General features: G+C 34.4%; 2 protein-coding genes across 9 annotated transcripts in view; one reads left to right on the top strand and one right to left on the bottom strand.

Annotated features, from left to right (window-relative positions):
• The window catches only part of LOC106782300 (uncharacterized), a 246,797-nt gene that overhangs the window by 97,495 nt on the left and 128,412 nt on the right, over window positions 1-20,890 (bottom strand). For all 4 annotated transcript variants that reach the window (XR_011430001.1, XR_011430003.1, XR_011430002.1 and 1 more), the window contains one exon: window positions 4,661-4,778. Coding sequence is in view for 1 of the 4 variants with exons in the window: in XM_070245382.1 (XP_070101483.1) it covers window positions 4,673-4,778 (106 nt within the window). In the remaining 3 variants the exon portion in view is untranslated. The remainder of the gene's footprint in view (window positions 1-4,660; window positions 4,779-20,890) is intronic.
• TSBP1 (testis expressed basic protein 1) overlaps window positions 1-20,890 on the top strand; it is a 73,170-nt gene that overhangs the window by 46,710 nt on the left and 5,570 nt on the right. For 4 of the 5 annotated variants that reach the window (XM_023624679.2, XM_070245377.1, XM_023624682.2 and 1 more), the window contains 7 exons: window positions 2,662-2,682; window positions 3,660-3,677; window positions 5,223-5,243; window positions 5,961-5,978; window positions 9,201-9,221; window positions 18,337-18,357; window positions 19,086-19,100. In XM_023624679.2, coding sequence (XP_023480447.2) covers window positions 2,662-2,682; window positions 3,660-3,677; window positions 5,223-5,243; window positions 5,961-5,978; window positions 9,201-9,221; window positions 18,337-18,357; window positions 19,086-19,100 — 135 coding nt within the window. The remainder of the gene's footprint in view (window positions 1-2,661; window positions 2,683-3,659; window positions 3,678-5,222; window positions 5,244-5,960; window positions 5,979-9,200; window positions 9,222-18,336; window positions 18,358-19,085; window positions 19,101-20,890) is intronic. The other variant, XM_070245378.1, reaches the window with a different exon arrangement.

Genomic DNA, 20,890 nt, shown 5'->3' with positions numbered 1-20,890 from the left:
CCAATTAATGACCTAAACATGAACTCTAATGAACTCTATCACTATTAGAAGAAAATATGCAGAATAAACTTGTGTTCTTAGATAAAGAGTGAGGTTTTTAAATATATATATATATATATATATATATCTCCAGAAAACACCAAACATAAATGTTGACCAAGAAAAATTCAAAACTTCATATCGACCAAACATAATATGCACAAAGTTAAAAGACAAGAGGAAGTCAGACTGAGAGAAAATGTTTGTGGTATGCATAGCTATCAATGTTAGCAGCATTAAGAATATATATATAAAATCCCCAATCAGTAAGAAAAAGAAAAGAAATTAAATGATTTAATGATAAGAATAAACAGTTTACAAAATAGGGAAACTGAATGTCTAATAAACATAAGAAAATTTGCTAAATCTCTGTAATGATCAAAAAATGCAATGTAAAAATGAGATACTACTTTTCTCAAAATATATTGGCCAAAATTTTAAAGCCTGACAAGATTCAGGTTTTTATTGGCATGTGTGATAAAGTGAGAACTCCTTCTCTTCATTGTCTGAAAAGCAATTTGTCAGTATCTAAACTAGATATGTGCATACCCTACGAATTCTACTTCCGAGTATAAACACCAAAGAAAAGTCTTACATATGTACATAAGAAGACATGTACAAAAATGTTTGTTGTGACATTTTCAATAATAAAAAATCAGGAATAAATTAATAAAATGTATACCCATAGGACAGAATACTACACAGCAGTTTAAAATGAATTACCTATGTGTGTCTGTGTGTATAAACAAAGAAAGATCCCAACTATAGTGTTGAATGAAACAAGCCAGATGCAAAATGACATTTGCAGATATAGAATGACAGTAAAAGATAATATATGCAAATTAAAGCCAAAAACTATGTAAGCCCACCGTATTGCTTAAGGATCCACAAATATAAGAAAGTACTTTAAAAGTTATTGGGTACACTCAACTCATCATAGTGGTTGCCTCCAAAGAGAAGAGGGAAGGAAATGAACCTGGGACCAGTGATTCAAAGAGATTCTGGCCATCTCTGTAATATTTTTTTCTTAGAAGAAAAATTGGGAACAAATACGATAAATATTACATTATAGGTAGTATGACTATTGATTCTTGAGATATTATTATTCAAGTGTTTTTTAAAATATTGCAAAATGAAAAGATATGAAATAAAATAAATATACTGTGAAGCCCTAAGGAGGCACACTGTCATGGGAAATTTGGCTGTGGACCACGAGTGTGTCCACCTGCAAAAGATCCAGCCCTTCTTGCAATGCATCCTGTCCCTTTAAGCTCTGGGAACTCTAAGGGAGTGACTACACAGCCTCACCCACTACTCTATCAGAACTTCTCTGGTTTATTTTATCCACTGTCCATGAGGCTATTTGAAGGAGCCCCACTTACTTTCATAGCTAATGCCCTTCTTCGTCAAGAGTGCTGCCTTCTAATGCTAAAAAAGCCACTGATTCTCAAAGTGCTTTACAGTACTGGGTTCCATGAGGAATGAGGAGTTCCTTCTCCACAGTGATACTTGTTACCTGAGCCCCAAAATAACACAGCTTGAGTTCAGTTTCATATTTCAATAAAATTTCTGCTTAGTCATCTGTGAATAAGAACACATATACACAGAACCAGAGACATGTTTACACACTCAAAGAACGTTTTCAACATTAGTGCAACCCAAATTTCTACTTAGAAAACAGTAGTTTTCTTCTATGTAGGTTTTCTCATACTTAATGGAATGGTTTGGTTACTCAGTCATCGTGTATCAAATATCTCCTTTTCAAATCTTTGCTTTTCTCTGCTTTGCTTTTTCATACCTGGCCCCTTTCCAGTGATTTCCTAGAACAAAAGAACAAGCTAGCCCAAAAGTGTACTAATTATTTCACTACTTGCAAATAGAAAACTCCTTATAAATTTGAAATTATTATTCGTAGCCTCACCAAGTTTTCAAAATCTTACAGCTAAAATCCTGCCAGGGCTTAGGCACAAAATGCCATATGATCATCCCTCCTCCAGCATTCTCTTTTGTTCACCCTCATGCATTGTGTGGCAGGGAACACTGCCGGTCTTCACATGCCAGATACCTATTTCACTTGCAAGGACAAAATCTTCCTGACTAATGGGTGCGTGAGGAGAACAGAGGGAAAGGAGTATTCTGATGTTGGCCGCAGTAGGGAGAATTTCTTCACTGATTCAGAAAACATTTGTTAAGTGCCTGCTCTTGTAGAGAGCATGCGAAGCATGGGGATTGATGAAGAGAACTTGCTCTCAGAGAAGCGAGTGACAACCCAGGTAAATCAAGTGAGGAGCAATGGTGAGGACTGCAGAGGTCAAGAATGTGGGTGGAGATTGGGAGAAAAAAGTGACAAAGGAGGACCAGAAAAGTAGCTCAACTGAAATAGGTGGGACGTTACACATTTCCTGATTTCATACAATCAGATAGACGGGAAAGGGAAGTGTGAGCTCCATCACTAGCTGTGGACCCTTCCTTCCATAACATTCCCAGGACAAAGTGGTCTCTGCTTAATCTTCTTTTCACTACTATTCAGTGTGTGAGGCTCATACTGGAAATGACATCAATGCAAACATGTGTCTGTTTCATCAGACAAGCACACTAATTTGTTTGTCTTTTTTATTAAAGCAAGACCTGAGAAATCTAAGAGTAAGTCCCATGTTTTCATCAATTCTATTGTTATCATTAGTTTCTTATAGTATCTAGAGGCCCTTTTGTGCCCTGTTTTTAGTGTAAATGTACTAAGACTTAAGATTCATATTTCTGACTCTATGGTTTATTAATTTTTTAGCATTCCTCTCCTTCTAGCTTCTTGTCTCCCTATTCCTATTTTCAGTAGCTTGCTCCAATTTTAACTATTAATGTCCATTTGGAGGCTATAATTGAAATTAATTAGTACTTAACGTGGTACTATACTAATAAATAATATTTATTAAGTACTTACAATGTGCCAGGCACTGTACTCAGGGCTTTATATATGCATATACATTATATCAGATAAGTATTGTTATTCCTATTTTAAAGAGAAGGAAACAGTGACACTATTGCCCATGATCCCACAATTAACAGCAGCAGAGGCTGGGATTCAAAATCCAGGTCTGTTTACCAGACTCTAAAGTCAAGCAATGCTTCCACCCGAGTCAAATGGTGTGAAATGTGGTCGCCTAGCCCTAAGATATTTATGTTAATGAGGGAAAAGAGAAACCTTTCTAAAATTAACCTAAAGAACAGTAATTAGCAAACAGGAATCATAGTAATGATCAGGATAAATCAGTACAATCATTCCAAAGTAGTGATGGGAAAGAGAAGAAGAAGACAATAAAGCACAAGTGGCATCAAAATCTTACCCGTTTGAATTAGCAGAGAGAAATCAGAAGGAAGAAATAGCCTCTCCCAATGATCCCACTCTTATCCTTTCTTTCCAAGAAGGCACCCAAATTAAGAGGGACTTGAGCAGAATAATCTGAAGATATTTATTCTCCCACTAAATTTAACTGATTCTAACTAGAGTTTGGTAATGTCTCAAAGTCCTGTTTCTAAAGCTTCCAGCATAGAGTTTAAGAAGTAATTTTGTTCTTCATCCATAAACTTCTCACTCATTTATTTATTTGATTTCTTTTTCACAGTAAGACAAGAAGAGCCAAGTAAGTCCTATATTTATTCATCAATTCTGGGGTTGGTTCCTGTACTGATTATATCCTTTTCTGAACATGTAAAATCTTGACATTCAAGTTGCAATCTCTTTTGTTTTCATATTGAATAACTTCCTCTAAAGTTACTAATGAATATTTTAGAAAGTAAAAAACCCAAAGATGGCAAATCAAATAATGAGCTGGCTACAGGTGACCTGGAATTAGAAATAATGCTTCTGAACATTTTTTGTAAGTTGTCATTTATGGGGAAAAAAAATGCTAGCTGTTAATATTTTTAGTATTAGAGTTTATAAATGCTTTGGTAGAAAAAAAAATTAGGAGATGACAAAAAAATGAACTGGCAAAGTTAAATTAATTGATATCTTACTCCTTCAAAAAATACATATTTATTGAGGGCCTACCATGTGCCAGGCACAGGGAATACAGCAGCAACCAAAATAGAAGATACTGCCCTCCCAGAGTTTACATATGAACTTAAACATTCCTGGAATGTTTCTCATCCAGAGAAGTTGAGAAGAGGAAGAAAAGGTAGTTTTCTCCCACTTCTAGAAATGGAGCTCTTGCATCTGAAAAATATGTTTTAGTAGTACTTAAGAGTATATTTCTGTCTTCACTCACTGAAAACAGAATCAACGAAAGCCAAATTCTCTGTATCCACTTTAAGGAATCTTGAAATTCTAAGAAATTCCCTTTCTGTTTGATATTTCTATTTGCTCGCTGTGGACTTTTGCCTAAACATGGCTGTTTTCCTTCCAACAGAAAGACTGACATTTATTTTTTTCACACCCTTCCATCAGAATCCTGCTAGAATATTTATGATTTTATACAAAAGCATAGACCACAAAGATTGGTGGAAAAAATAAACATGATTGATTTTTTCCTAGTAAGTTAAAATGTCCTACTAAAAACAAACAACACTTTACATACTTAAAAAGACTCATGTTAATGACAGAATGGAGATCATATACTATTACCTGAGGAGGGAGTCAGGATAAGCGAAGTCTATCCTCATTTCTGACTGTGCTGGAACTGCTCCTGTTCACTGATCTTTGCATACACATTGACCAACTTCTTGTGTTCTCTCTTGGATTACTGAATAATATTTGGAAAACAAAATTGATAGAAATAATTGAGTGAGATTAAAATCTCTTGGGATTGGCTCTAATGACTTTTCAACAAAAGAATATATTTTCAGCTAAATATAAGGTAGACATGACAGAGAAAAGTGGGAAAACTCATGAAAGAGTAAGCAATGAGAAAAGGGAGTAGAATGAAAATGGAAGCAAAATTTAAAGGAAATGAGGCTTTTCCAGTTCTATGGTATTTCAATTTCCAAGAGAAATTGGATGATAAAAGGAAAATAACGACTATGTTCCTGGAAAAGAGTGACTAAAGTAACATAAAAAAACTTGGGGCTTGCTCTTCCTTTTCATTCCAAAAGTTCCTATCTGAAACAGTATGAGTAAGACTTCTATTAGCAATGTCTATTCTGTCATTAGTGTCAACCCATACTAATAATTTTTGTTTGGATTTTAGCACATGTAGCAGTACCTATCAGTAAGTTCCTTTTCTTTTCATAAATCTGGTACAAATTAGGATCCCAAAATGAGGAGAAAATTTTTTTCTAATTCTGACCAATTCCATTTAATGCTTCTATTTATAAATATTTCCTCTCCCTCTTACTCAGCAACCTGCTGGGTTATTAAGTACTTGATGGAAAAAATAAACATTTGACTAACAGACTATGTATAAAAGAAATATATTTTTTTCTAAAAAAAAATCAAATAGCTTTTAATAACAAATAAAACTTTCCATGCTGCAAAAAGGAAAGATACATAGGATGGAATATAACAAATATGGAGATACCAACAAGGAATAGAGGAAAACTCAGGAATATATGTTAGGTGTGGGGAGAGGAAAGAGAATAACTGCAATTAGCATTCAAATTTGTAATTGATTAAAAGTTATTGGCAGAATTTAAATCCTCCATACTAGATGAGAAAGAAAAAGAATGACCTAAGCACATACATACTAGCCTAATCTGCCTTTCTACTACATTGAAATATACTTAAGCCAGTCGCATCAGACTGGAACTATTCCTTTACCACAAAAGAAATGCTAATCCCTCTCATTCCATTATTTATGTCTTTCTGGGGGAGGTTTGGTGTCTTCCAAAGATCTCATTGTTAATGCTTTGGGAAGAGCAAGGAAGGAAACTACATTCTTGATCCAAAAACTCTGCTAATACATTTTTGTTTTATGTTGTTCTGCCAGTTACTTCTATGCCTGTTGGTAAGTTATTATTCATCTATTTCTTAATTCCAGTGTCTTTAGAAAATTTTCCCTGATGTAAAGGGTTTTACATTCACATTTTCCAAACCCCTTTGCCTACCCATTCTCTAGTACCCTTAAGTTAATGATGAATTTAGAAATTATAATATGCCCAATGCCTGAAAAAAGAAATAGTAAAGGATAGAAAATTAAGAGCTTGAGGCAATATTTTTCACCTAATGAAGAGAAAAATTTAAATATAATAAGAAATGCTGGAAATGTTTTGATAAAAATTATACATTCATACATTACTGATCCCATTTAAATTAATATAACCCTTTTAGAAAGTAAATTTGCAGTATGTTTCGAGACACACAAAATACAGTATCCTTTAAACTCGCAAGTCTATTTCCAGAGATATGCTCTATGGAATAATTCTAAATATGGAATAAAACCATTTGCATGGTGTTAATTGGTAAAAAAAAAAAAAAAAAAAAAAAAACATGCAAAGGTTTATTTATTGCAAAGATTTATTTATTATTTATTGCAGTGGTTAAGAAAGAAATCAGACAGATTTAGGTTCAAACCCCAGCTAAAACACTTATCAGATATGTGGCTTTGGGTAAATTATTTAATCATTTAAAAATTTAATTTGTATTATCTCTACTTGGTATTATTTCTAATCATTTCCTTACAAATCTGATGTTCTCATTCTGCTTATTCCACATTACTGGAACAACTGACTAACTTATTTATAAATTAGTGGAAAGCATAAACTCCTACTGAGAGAGAAAAAAAATAGAGAGGGGGTAACAATTACTGGTTTAACATTTTATCAACAACAAATCAAGCCACAAGGGAAACCTGAAGACAAAGAGAGAGGGAGAGCAGAGAAATCAGGTCTCTCAGCCAAAAGAGAGAGGGCAGGAAAATCACGAAAGCTAAGTTCAAATATGGCAACATCCAACTCCTTCCTCTTACTTCGCTTCAAGGGTCTACTTTAGCATGCTTTTCAGTGGAAGATTTCCAAGATAAACACTTTTTCAAAAATCACCAGTGAATATGGACTTCTCTTTTCCCAATTTACTAAGAAACATGTATATATACATACTTTCCCCATCTTTACCTATCTCTTCTAAAACAGACAAAATTTTCACGTTCTAGTTCCATCACTGTAGGATGATAACTTCATTGACTGTTAGTCAGAGAGACCATGTTAGTTATTATTTCAAAGTAACATCTCCAGAAAGGATCTATTTTCATGTTTTTGATACAGGATTCTGAAGTATCTCTGGTAGTTTCGTTCTTTATCTTGCAGTCATAAAGAGCTTCTTCTAAGTTGACTTTAGCTAATGCAATCACTTTAAGCGTTGAGAGAGAGCTGCGTATTTTTATCAGATGATAAAACATTTGTCCATTTTTACTATTTTTAGAAGCACTGGCATTAAGATAAACTCTTTTCAACACACTAGGTAGAGGCATGACTATGACTTGGATGAGATTTTCTGTATAAATTTGCCAGCTGCCTATCTTTTGGCAGTTTTCCGTGTTCCCTCCACTCCACATACAAGACCAGCCATTTTTATCTAATGACTATATTTCAGATCTTTTCTAAATTACCTGTGAGCAAAGAGTAAATCTTTAACTTATTGTAATAACAGTCTTTACAGTCACTATTAGCTCATAACTCATAAATAATGCTTATTCATAATAATTGTATGAAATTAATATTTGATGCCAACTGGAAACTAATATCAAAATATTAATAACTCTGAATACCATAACAATAATAATTAGTGCATGCCTTCTCCCACCACTCCTGTTGCCTACAGTTTATATAAAGTTGTGAGTATACTGATGCCTCCAGCTTTGCCCTTTGGTCAAGGCTACTGGACAAAAACAACAGAGGAGTTGATTTATCACATTTCACTGCATCCTCCTTCTTGGGAAACAGACTGATCTCAGGAATTCTTTTCCTCTCCTGCTATGCAGAATATGATTAGTAACTGAGTTTTTGGAAGTCTGAATTTGTGTTAGGTTGATTAGAGTTCTTGTCCAACCCCACCGACATGCTGTTTGATTGGCAATCCTAGTGTTCTTTGGCCTTCCACAGGGTTCGGGTAACATGCTCTGATTGGCTGTAATCACTTCTCTTAATGCAAAACTGAGGTGGTATATTTCCTCATCTCTTTTGCTTTCAGATTTTTCTTTATTTCCTAAAATTATTGATTTTAAGTTAAAAAATCTCTTCATTGCAAAGAATAAAGAGGACAGACATAATACGGATTTATCATTTTAAAAATTCCTAAAGTAATAAAAATTTTAGCTCATGTATTTTTGAAATAAGGCAGGGAATAAGTAAACTAAGTGATGGACCTAGATGAATAATATAGTGGAAGATAAGAATAGAACAGAGACATTCTGAGATTAGTGATTGAAATAGGAAGAAAAATAAAAGGAGCAAAATTTAAATAAACATTGCTAGGTCTTGAAGAGTTTTAAATTCTCACAAAAATTGAGAAGAAAAGGAAGAGGGGCTAAACTCAATCCCCTTTTGCCCACCATGAAAGACTATAAAACAGGATCAGGAGATTGGAGCTCTTGAGATTTCTCATTTGTCATTATAACTGATCCTTGCTTTGCCTATTCTAGAGCCCTGAAAGATATGCAAGCAAGAACTCGTCTTCCATGCATTACATATCTTACACATGCTATTTCTTAAGCCAGATTTAGAATTCTGATTAAACCCCAGAGACTATCAGAAAGAAAAAAAATAGAAAAATTATCATGACGAAAGTTTTAAACTTGATAATTATAAATAAACTTTCTGTACTGCAAAAAAGGAATATGATGAAACCTGACATGGTACTAGAGGTTTGAAAGGGAGAGAGAATGTTGAAAGACAGAAAAGAAGATGAAGAGGGAACTTAAGTTCATAATCTTTAACTGGTAACCAGTCTCCTGAATGGCTGTGACCTTTGCCCTGGTTAAGAATGTTAAAAATAAAATTATTTCATTAGAAAAAATGAGCTTTACTCATATAATCCACAAACAAGCCTTCCAAAATGGCCTAGATATTTAGGTTGTTAAAGTGGAATTAATATTGAATTAATAAGGGATAGTATATTCGTATAGGATTCAATGTTTCCCAAAAGTCCCTTGTCTGATATTCCAAGTAAATTTTCAATGGGAACTGAGTATATAATTTTAAAAAGTAATAAAGTGTTTTATTTTCTTTTTTAGCAATTGGTCCAGTAGCAGCTGGTAAGTTCCAATTACCTTTTATAGTTTCCGCTGGACCTCTGTAACATCTGCGTTCCTTTGTTTGCACTGACACTTTTAACATATCACATAAAGTAGACCTAAAGAGCAAAAATTTACCAAGGACATTATACAATGACAAAGAAATCAGTACACCAAGAAGATATAGAAATCCCAAATGTGTATGCACCAAACAGCAGAGCTTCATAAAACATGGGAAAGAAAGAAATGAAAAGAGAAAGAGAAAAATTTCAAAATTATGGCTGGGAAATTCAACACCTCATTCTCAGCAATTGATAGAACTACTAGATAGAATGTGAAAGAGGTGAGAGAATTAGTTATGCAGATATCTGATGGGAGAATATTTCAGGCAGAGGGGACAGTGAGTATACCACTCTGGGGTAGGAACATTTCCAGACTATTTAAGAAGAAAGAAAGCAAGCATGGCTGGAGCATAATGAAAAATGAAATGAACAGTAGCTATCAGAGAGCTATGGCAAGACAAATCTTCTAGGGTCTTCCTTTGAAAGGCACTGTGACTCTGACTTTGGCTCAAATAAGATGGAGAGTCATTGGTAGATCTTAAGCAGAGGAGTGGCCTGATGTGACTGAAACTTTAAAAGGATCCCAGTGGCTGTTGTATTCGGATATTGATTAGAAGGCAAGAGTGAAAGAAGAGCAATTTGAGAGACGACAATAACTTGGATCACAGCGAGAGTCATAAATGTGGTGAAAAGTATCAAGTTCTTACAACACACTGAGGGATCTGCTGTCCCACTATAGCATTGTATCTTGATGGTATCTTAAAAAAAAGAATTAGGGAAACGGGAGTAGAGAAGAACTGTGTTTCTGATCCAAAAATACTACCATTAATATACCTTCTTGTTTTGATTTTCAGGAATACCTCAAGATCCTACTACTAAGTTCCTAATCTATTTCTAGTACTTCAGTTTCCTCTATGGTAGAGGTGGAAAAACTTTTGTGTAGAGGGCCAGATAATAAATATTTTAAGCTTTTCAAGCTATAAGATCTCTGTCACAGCTATTCAACTCTGCTGTTATAGCACAAAAGCAGTCATAGACAATATGTAAAAGAAATGGATGTGTCCCAATAAGACATTATTTGTAGACATTGAAATTTGGATTTCATAATTTTCATGTCACAAAATATTATTCTTTTTCTTTCAACCATTTAAAAATGTAAGATCCATCCTTACCTCACAGGACATAGAAAAATAGGTGGCAGACTTGATTTGCACTTTGCCAATCCCTGCTCTAGAGTTTAAATATCCATTTTCATCCCTGGTAAACATACTCCTGCATGTAGTGTTTCTCACAATTTCATTCTTTCTTATTATTTTATGCTTTTTAATGTTACATGTACTAAGTAACATCAACATAAGAGATACGCCCACATTTCAGTACTTGGCAACAAATGTACCTTAAATATTTCATAAAACACTGTCAGTGAATAGTGTTAGCACACATCTTCTAAGCAAGACTATTATTATACAACCCTTATTTTATAAACTGTAATCTTGAAACTCTAGACAAAATTACTAATGACTAATGAAAAGTAAACAATTTTTCATTGAAAAGAAAAAATCATTTAAAGTAGTTAATCATAGGGACATCAGCATGAATCATTCCTTTTTTTCTCTCTCTCCTTTGATTTACAATGAGTTAGACATCCATAAGCAAACCCAAGTGCATCTGTATGTTACAACAGAACACTCAGGAGTTTCTACACACCTGTACATCCAAAAGTGGGCAGATGGCACCTCAGTGGGGCAGTGGATCCAAGGGAGTCCATAAGCCGGCCCCACCTCCACTCCCTGCAAAGGAAGGGTGGGGGAAGGAAACTGGGAGAGGGCAAAACTGGGAAGATACCCATGGCCAATAGAGAATTTATGGAGGTCCAACTTGCCTGACAGGGAAATCTGGCATGCCATTAGAGTGGAATAGAGATGAGTTTTGAGGTAGAGGAGACACAGGAACTCACAAAGTCAGCCTTCCTTCCCCAGGATGACACTGCAAGGCACTGGGCTTTTGGCAGAATCAGATACAACCTCTCTGGCAGAGGAGGTGGAAAGAGAATGTGGTGAGGTGAGCAACCAACCCAGTTGTATGGGTTGCAGCTGGAGTAACCCATTTCACTACACTGGATTTTTGAGAAGAGACCTCCATGACTAGTGCAAGGAAGAAGAAAGGGAAAGAAGCAGACAAAAATATCAAAGGGCACTGAAGGAATGAATTTCCTGCTGTCTGCTTCAGAATTTCAGCAGGAGGTCTACCCACAGACCTCTGGAAGTGCCTCACTCAAGGATCCCCCTACTGGCCTGTAGGCATCTTCCCCCAAAGCCCCAGGTGCTGAGACCACACCTCCCTAGGCTCTGCTGACAGCAGTTTGTGTGTGCTCTGAGTGTAGACCTAGAGTCAGCTCCCAAAGGAGAAACTACAAACTTGAGCTATAGCATCAACTTTTGGAATACAAAAGAAAGTTTTCTAATTGCCAGGCAGCTTAATTGTAAAAGACAAAATAAACATAAGCTCTTAAATAAGGAAGATGTTTCCTACTTCTAATATGAAAGAAAAAGTGCCTATCATCAAATACTATGGAAAATCAAGGAAATAGGTATCAGAAAAAGGAAATAATTCTCCAGCAACCAAACTCAAAGGCATGGAATATTGTGATCTAACTGATAAATAATTCAAAATAGCTGTTATGAAGAAATTGAGTGAGCTACAAGAAAACTCAGAAAGACAATTCAATGAACTCAGGAATAAAATTAATGAACAGAAGGAGTTCTTTACCTAAGAAACTGAAATTCTAAAAAAGAACCAAATAGAAATTCTGGAGCTGAAGAACTCATAAATGAGGTGAAGAATGCAATAGACAGCATAAGTAACAGGGCAGACCAGATGGAAGAAAGAATAAATGACTTGGAAGATAGGAATATAGAAATAATTCAGTTACAAGAGGATAGAGAACTTAGATTTTTTTTAAAAGTGAAGAAACATTACAAGGGCTGTTAGATTCGATCAGAAAGGCAAACATAAGAATAATTGGTGTACCAGAAGCAGAAGAGAAGGAGAAGGAGACAGAGTTTATTTGAAGAAATAACAGCTGATAACTTCCCAAATCTTGGGAAAGAATTGGACATAAAAGTCCACAAAGCAAACAGGACACCCTATGACTTCAATGCAAAAGACCTTCTCCAAGACACAGTATAACGAAACTGTCAAAAATCAATGATAAAGAAAGAATCTTAAAGGCAAGCAGAGAAATAAAGAAAGTAACCTACAAAGTAACACCTATTAAGCTATCAGCAGATTTCTCAGCAGAAACTCTACAAGCTAGGAGAGTGGAATGACATATTCAAAATATTGAAAGGTAAAAATTGCAAGCCAAGAATACACTGTCCACCAAAGTTATCCCTCAGATATGAAGGAGAGATAAAGGTTTTCCCAGACAAACAAAAGCTGAAGGAGGTCACCACCACAAGACCTGCCTTACAAGAAATGTTGAAAGGAGATCTTCTACCAAAAAAAAAAATCAAAAGTACACAAAACTTTCGGGGCTGGCCCCGTGGCCGAGTGGTTAAGTTCGCACACTCTGCTGTAGGCGGCCCAGTGTTTCGTCGGTTCGAATCCTGGGCGCGGACGTGGCACTGCTCAGACCACGCTGAGGCAGCGTCCCACATGCCACAACTACAAGGACCCACAACGAAGAATATACAACTATGTACTGGGGGGCTTTGGGGAGAAAAAGGAAAAATAAAATCTTTAAAAAAAAAAAAAAAAAAAAAAAAAGTACACAAAACTTTAAGTAAGGTGATATATAGACAGACAGAACCATAAAATTGCAAAGCTTTTAGAGAATAGGCTGTTAAATACTTAATTATAGCATAAAGAGGAAAAAAGCACAAATAATTAAAGCTACTTCAATATGGTAACAAACTCACAATATAAAAAGGGATAATCTGTGACAACAAAAACATAAAAATGGAGGAGGAAAAGAATGGAACCTGTATAGGCAAATGAAGATAAGATGCTATCAGCAGAAAAAAAGACTATTTTATCTATAAGATGTTGTACACAAACCTCATGGTAACCACAAAACAAAAACCTAGAGCAGAGATATGAAATAAAAAAAGAAGAAACTGAGAAAAACTTCATAGAAAACCACCAAACTAAAATGGCAGACAGAAACACAAGGGAAAAGAAACAATGGATATATAAAAAACCAGAAAATAAAAAGGTAAACTGCAGTAGTAAGTCCTCTTGTATCAATATCACTCTAAATGTAAAAGTATTTAACTCATCAATCAAAAGGCACAGAGTGGCTGGATGGATTAGAAACCGAGACCCAAATATACGCTGCCTTCAGGAGACTCATCTCAGCTCTAAAGAAAAACATAGATTCAAAGTGAAGGGGTGGAAGATGATAGCCAAAAGAATTTAGCCAATGGTAGCCAAAAGAAAGTAGATGTAGCCACACTTATATCAGACAAAATAGACTTCAAGCCAAAAAAGGTAACAAGAGACAAATATGGACATTATATAATAATAAGGAGACAACCCATCAAGAAGACAATACATTTATTAATATATATGTACTCAACATAGGAGCACCAAAATACATAAAGCAACTATTAACAGATGTAAAGGGAGAAATTGACAGCAATACAATAATAGTAGGGGCCTTTTTAACACCCAACTTATGTCAATGGATAGATCATCCAGACAGAAGTTCAACAAGAAAAAACTGGCCTTAAATGACACATTGACCAGATGGACTTAATAGATATATATACATGGAACATTCCATCCAAAAGTGGCAGAACACATTCTTCTCAAGTGCACATGGAACATTCTCAAGGACAGAGCATATGTTGGGACACAAAACAAGTCTCAATAAATATAAAAAGATTGAAATTATATCAAGCATCTTTTCTGACCACAATGGTATGAAACTAGGAATCAACTTCAAGAAGAAAAGTGGAAAATAACAAACATGTGGAGATTAAACAATACACTACTGAACAACTGTTGGTTCAATTAAGAAATCAAAGGAGAAACTGAAAAATACATGGAGACAAATGAAAATGAAAATATGACATACCAAAATCTATGGGATACAGCAAAAGCAGTACTAAGACAGAAGTTTATAGCAATACAGGCCTACCATTATAATGATGTACACCTGAAACATATATAATGCTATAAACCAATGTTACTTCAACAAAAAAAGGAAAGAAATTAGAAGAATCTCAAATAAACAACCCTAGCTTCACACCTCTAGAAACTAGAAAAAGAAGAACAAATTAAGTCCAAAGTTACAAGGAAGGAAATAATAACAATCAGAACATAAATAAATGAATTAGAGACCAGAAAAATAATAGTATCAACAAAACTAAGGACTGAAAAGATAACAAAATTGACAAAACTTTAGCTAGACTAAGTAAGAAAAAAAGAGAAAAGACTCAAATAAATAAAATTAGAAATGAAAGAGGAGACATTACTACTGATACTACAGAAATATATAGGATCATAAGACTACTACAAACAACTATATGCCAACAAAGTAGATAACCTAGAAGAAATTTTAAAACTCCTAGAAACATACAACCTACCAAGACTGAATCTGGAAGAAACAGAAAATCTGAACAGACCAATAAAAAGTAAAGACATTGAATTGATAAGCAAAACCTTCTCAATGCAGAAAACCCCAAGACCACACAGCTTCACTGGTTAATTCTACCAAACATTTAGAATTAATGCCAATCCCTCACAAACTCTTCCAAAAAATTGAAGAGGAAGGAACACTTCCAAATGTGGCCAGTATTACCCTGTTAATTAAACCAGGTACAAGAAAAGAAAACTGTAGACCAATATCCCTGATAAATATAGATGCAAGAATTTTAAACAAAATATTAGCAAACCAAAATCAAGAACACATTAAAATGATTATACACCATGACCAAGCAGTATTTATCCCTGGGATGCAAGGCTGATTCAACATATACAAATCAATAAATGTAATACATCACTTTAATAGAATGAAAAATAAAAATCATATGATCATCTCAAAAGATACAGAAAAAGCACTTAAAAAAGCACAACCTCTGGAAAACTACTGGGTATTTATCCACAGAATATGAAGTCAAAAATTCAAAAAGACGTACACACACACACCCCCCCCACCCCGTTCATTGCAGCGTTATTCACAATAGCCAAGACATTGAAGCAACCCAAGTGCCCATCAATGGAGGAATGGATAAAGAAGTCAGACAAAGACAAATACCATATGATTTCACTCACATGTGGAAGGTAAACACATAGATGAAGAGAACAAATTCGTGGTTATTAGAGGGAAAAGGGTGGTGAAGGGGAAAAGGGGTAAAAGGGCACATGCATATGGTGACAGACCAAAACTAGACTATTGATGGTGAACACAATGCAATCTATGCAGAAACTGAAATATAATGTACATCTGAAATTTACACAATGTTAAAAGCCAATATGATCACAATAAAATTTTTTAAAAATTTAATGCTACATGTTGATGAATTAAAAAAAAAACCCTGGACAGATTGAGTATACAAGGAATATATCTCAACATAATCAAGACCATTCATGACAAACGCAGCTAGGATTATACTCAAAAGAGAAAACTGAAAGCTTTTCCTTTAAGATCAAAAATAAGATAAAGAGGCCCACTCTCACCACTCTTATTCAATATAGTCCTGGAAGTCCTGGCTAGAGCAATTAGGCAAAACGAAGAAATAATACGTATCTAAAATGGAAAGGAAGAAGTAAAATTGTTGCTATTTGCAGATGATATAATTTTGTATATAGAAAATTCCAAAGACTCAACCAAAAATCTTTGGAACTAATCAACAATTCAGTAAAGTTTCAGGATATAAAATCAACATACAGAAATGTATTGCATTTCTATACACAAATAATGAAACATCTGAAAAAGAAATTTTAAAAAATATCTCATTCACAATAGCATCAAAAACAGTAAAATACCTAGGAGTTAATATACCCAAGGAAGTAAAAGATCTGTATAACAAAAGCTACAAGACTGCTGAAAGAAATCAAAAAAGACATAAACAAATGGAAAGACATCCCATGTTCATGGATCCGAAGAATTAATATTGTTAAAATGTCCATACTACCCAAAGACATCTATAGATTCAATGCAATCCCCATTAAAACACCAACAGTATTTCACAGAAATAGAAAACCAGTCCTAAAATTTGTATGGAACCACAAAAGACCCTGAATATCCTAAGCAACCCCAAGATAAAAGAACAAAGCCAGAGGTATCACACTTCCTGATTTCAAACTATACTATAAAGCTATAAAGCAATAAAAATAGTATGGTCATGGCATAAAAATGGAAGAGAATATAGAGCCCAGAATTAAACCCCCACATATATGGTCAACTAATATTTGACAAGGGAGCCAAGAACACCCAGTGGGAAAAGGATAGACTCTTCAACAAATGGTACTAGGAAAACTGGATAAACACATACAGAAAAACGAAATTGAACTCATGTCTTACATCACTCACAAAAATTAATTTGAAATAGATCAAAGATTTAAACATAAGACGTTATATCATAAGACTCCTAGAAGAAAATACAGAGAAGAATCTCCTCAATGTTGGCCTTGGCAATGATTTTCTGGATGTGACACCAAAAGCACAAACACCAAAAGTGAAAATCAACAAATGGGACTACATCAAACTTAAAACTTCTGCACAGCAAAAGAAATAATTAACTAAATGAAAAGGCAAACTATGGAATAGGAGAAATTTTTTGCAAACCATTTATTATCAGAAGTCAATATCAAAAATATATAAAGAACATATACAACTCAATAACAACAGACAACTTGATTAAAAATTGGGCATAGGAACAGAATAGACATTTTTCCAAAAAAGACATCCTAATGCTCAAGAAGTACATGAAAAGATGGTCAACAGCACTAATCATAAGGAAAATGCAATCAAAACCATAATGAGATATCACTTCATATCTGTTAGAATGGCTATCATCAAGAACACAAGAAACAACAAGTGTTGGTGAGGATATGGAGAAAAGGAAACTCTTATACACTGTTGGTGGGGATGTAAATTGGTTCAGCTGCTATGGAAAACAATATGGTGGTTCCTCAAAAAATTAAAAATAGATCTACCATATGATCCAGCAATTCCACTTCTGGGTATATACTCAAAGGAAATGAAAACAGAATATCAAAGAGATATACGCACTCTCACATTTATTTCAGCATTATTCACAACAGCCAAGGTATAGAAACTATCTGCCCATAACAATGATAAAGAAGATGTAAGATACACACACACACACACACACACACACACACACACACACACACAATGGAATATTATTCAGCCATGAGAAAGGAGGCCATCCTGCCACTTGCAACAATATAGATGGACCTTGAGCATATTAATCTAAGTGAATAAGTCAGAGGAAGACAATTACTGTCTCATGTCATTTACATATGGAATCTACAAAAGTCAAACTCATAAAAACATAAAGTAAAATGGTGGTTACCAGGACATTGGAGGTGGTGGGATAGGACAGATGTTGTTTAAAGATACAAACTTGCAACAGGCAGTAAATAATCCCTAGAAATCTAATGCACAATATAGTGATTACAGACAATAATGTTGTATTAGAACTAGAACTCAATGATTCCAACCAGTACAAAGAAAGGATCATTACATAATGTATATGTAATAATATGTATGTATTACATATAAAGGTGCTAATTGTTGCTACAATGTAAATCATATTACAGTATATAAATGTATCAAATTAACATATACACCTTAAATTTGCATATGTCAAATATATTTCAATTTTAAAAAATAAAGTAGCTAATCACAGGTCTTTCTAAACTATAACAGGCCAAAAGAAGAGGGAAAGGAGATGGAGGTTCTCCACATTTAAATAAATAGAACTTAGCTGTTCATGAATACATCTAGAGAATAAGATTCTACCCAGTGCAGAGGCTAGGGAGTTGGGGAAGGAGGGAAAGCCCATACCTACTGACGTGTTTGTCTTTGTCTCTTGCAGTGGACAGCTCTGCAAAAATCAGTAAGTTTGGATCATTTCCTTGCCTTACCTATTTCTGTGTCTAGGACCTTTGAGTCTTTGTTCCCAAATTTTTTTGTATTCCAAGTTCTTCTACCTTAGAGTAGTCAGTATTTCTTAAATAAGCAATTTTCTCCTATTTTGATTTCCTCTTATCTATTTTCCTTTTGTAACAAAATATAATGGTCTTGTATTTTATTCTGGTTATTTACTACCAAAGATTATTGGTAGCATATATTTCCAGCTAGTCTATCACAAGAGAACTTGTTTTCCTTGTGCTATAATTTGGCAATGGATAATTTTTACTAAAGAAAAAAATTCCCTAAAATTCACGTAAAGAATAGGAGTCTGGACAAGATAGTGATTTTGATAATTGACCAACAATACACATTTTTCAAACTGATCTGAAGAAGAGTGGATAAAAAATTTACTTGTGAAAGAACATTGAAAAGTAGGAAATGTAATAGTTTGAATTTTGGCAGAATAAATAATACTTAAGGAATAAATCCATACACTATCTAAATGACATCCCAAAGATAACCTTCTCTGTGGAGTAAGACATGGAGCTTTGGCCAGCAGCACTTCTGAAGCACTTCTTCTGAAGAAACAGAGGATTTTATACTCTCTGGAGGTCTCATTTCTGCATGCACCTACAAAGGGTATCACTGGGAGCTGGGTTCTCCTTGAGTTAGAAAATTCCCACTAATCTTTCTTTTGTATTTCATTTTTAGCACTAGCTCCTATGGGTAAGTACCTTAAGTGTTTTCAACTCTGATATTTTTCATTGTTTATGGTTACTTTCTGGCCTGGCTTTTTCTAAAAATTCCCAAAATAGGAACTTGTGGTTCAAAGGTCATTTTAAACATCCTTATTCTCCAAATTCTTCCAATATTTTAAGTAACTATCTTTGGACAAATTGTTGTAGAGGAGATGAAGTTCATACAAATAGATGCCACAATCTCTGGCCATCTTCTAGACTCAGAAAAAGAATCTCCTCACTGACTCTCAGCAAAATATAATGAGAGAAAAATTGGTTTCTGAATGACATTAGTTCTTTGCTGGTTATTTAGAACTCTTTTTTAGTTATAAGTGAGGCCCACGGAATCATATTAATAGAAAAAAAAACTAGTTAAGAACAAAATCTTACCTACTTTCTATTGCTTTCCAATAAATTCACCTTTGAGGGAAAGTAGGTATTGAGCACCTCCTACATACTATGCACTGTGCTAGGCATTTTCAAAAAACTTCTATCTTATTATTACCATAGCCCTACCTGGTAGCTACTATTATCCCCCACTTTACAGATCAGGAAACTGGTTCAGACATTTGCCCGGGGTTAAAGAGTTGGTAAACAGCAGTGTCAGGATCTAAACCCAGGACTTTCTGTATACGAAGTACACGCTCTTTCCACACCAACACATTGCCTCCTATACCAAACCACAAATGCCTTTTTGGTGATTAGTCCTGAAACTTTATCTATAACTCAAGTGCTTGTAAAATACAAATATACATCTACTAAAGAAGCTGTATAATTAAATATACACAAAAGAATCCTTTTAAAAATAGAAGACATCCCATTTAAATTAATGTTTGGCTTTTGACTTTTCTAAATTCAGATTTCTCTATATAAGGATTATCTAATGCATGGCTTAGTTCTTCAAGGAAATCATGTAAAACAAAATAGAATAATTTCTAAAACTCTGTAAATATATAATCATAAGAAGCAAGTAAAACTTAGATGTGGTGAGATACATTTCAAGCATCTCAAACATTCTAAACATGGACAAACACAAAATATGTCTTTTTTATCATGTTTAAGCTTCACTCTTCTTTCTCAGTTCACACTAAAAGGAGGGCGGGTTTGTGAGTGTAGGGGAGGAGATGAAGTTGAAAGGGACAATTATTTTCTTTTGATTCACAATACAAGAAACAATATGCATTCAGAGCAGTCATGATGTGTCTGCATCACGTAAATGTCCTCCCTACATGGGGAAAGTGGTAAGACTGTGTGTTTTCTTTACAAAAAGAAAGAGCGCCATGAGAAGGGATTGCATAGGCCAAGTCCCTTCCTGGAGGCGAATTAGTTTTTAATGAATATGTCTTTTTAAACTGCCAGAAAAAAATCAGTTTAAACTATATTTTAACATTTTTCTTGTAAAAGATATATTCTTATTGACACTATTTCAAACATATTCCTCCCAGTTGATATTTTTAGTAAAAGGAGGTTAAGGTTTAATTCATTGTTCAAAGAAAGACTTAAGATACATCATCCTACCAAACTTCATCATTCTCTCAAGTTGTCTCTTATTTTCTCACCTCCACATTCAGCTAATAAATATATGATCTTTTAAAATGTAAATTCACGGCCTAAAAACTATAGTGATTCATCTCTCTAATGCTTAACAGATCTTTTAGAGTCTAGATCTGATTGTGCTCTCCCTGACAGCCACTGGATTAAGAATCTAGTAAGATTAGTTTCCTAATAAAGCCCATGGTCTATTTTCTCCATTATTTTAAGTATCATATAACTAGAATT

Source organism: Equus caballus, chromosome 20, assembly GCF_041296265.1.
Source record: "Equus caballus isolate H_3958 breed thoroughbred chromosome 20, TB-T2T, whole genome shotgun sequence".
Lineage (NCBI taxonomy): Eukaryota > Metazoa > Chordata > Mammalia > Perissodactyla > Equidae > Equus > Equus caballus.
The sequence above is the reverse complement of the archived record's forward strand: the minus strand, read 5'-3'. Positions and strand labels throughout refer to the sequence as shown.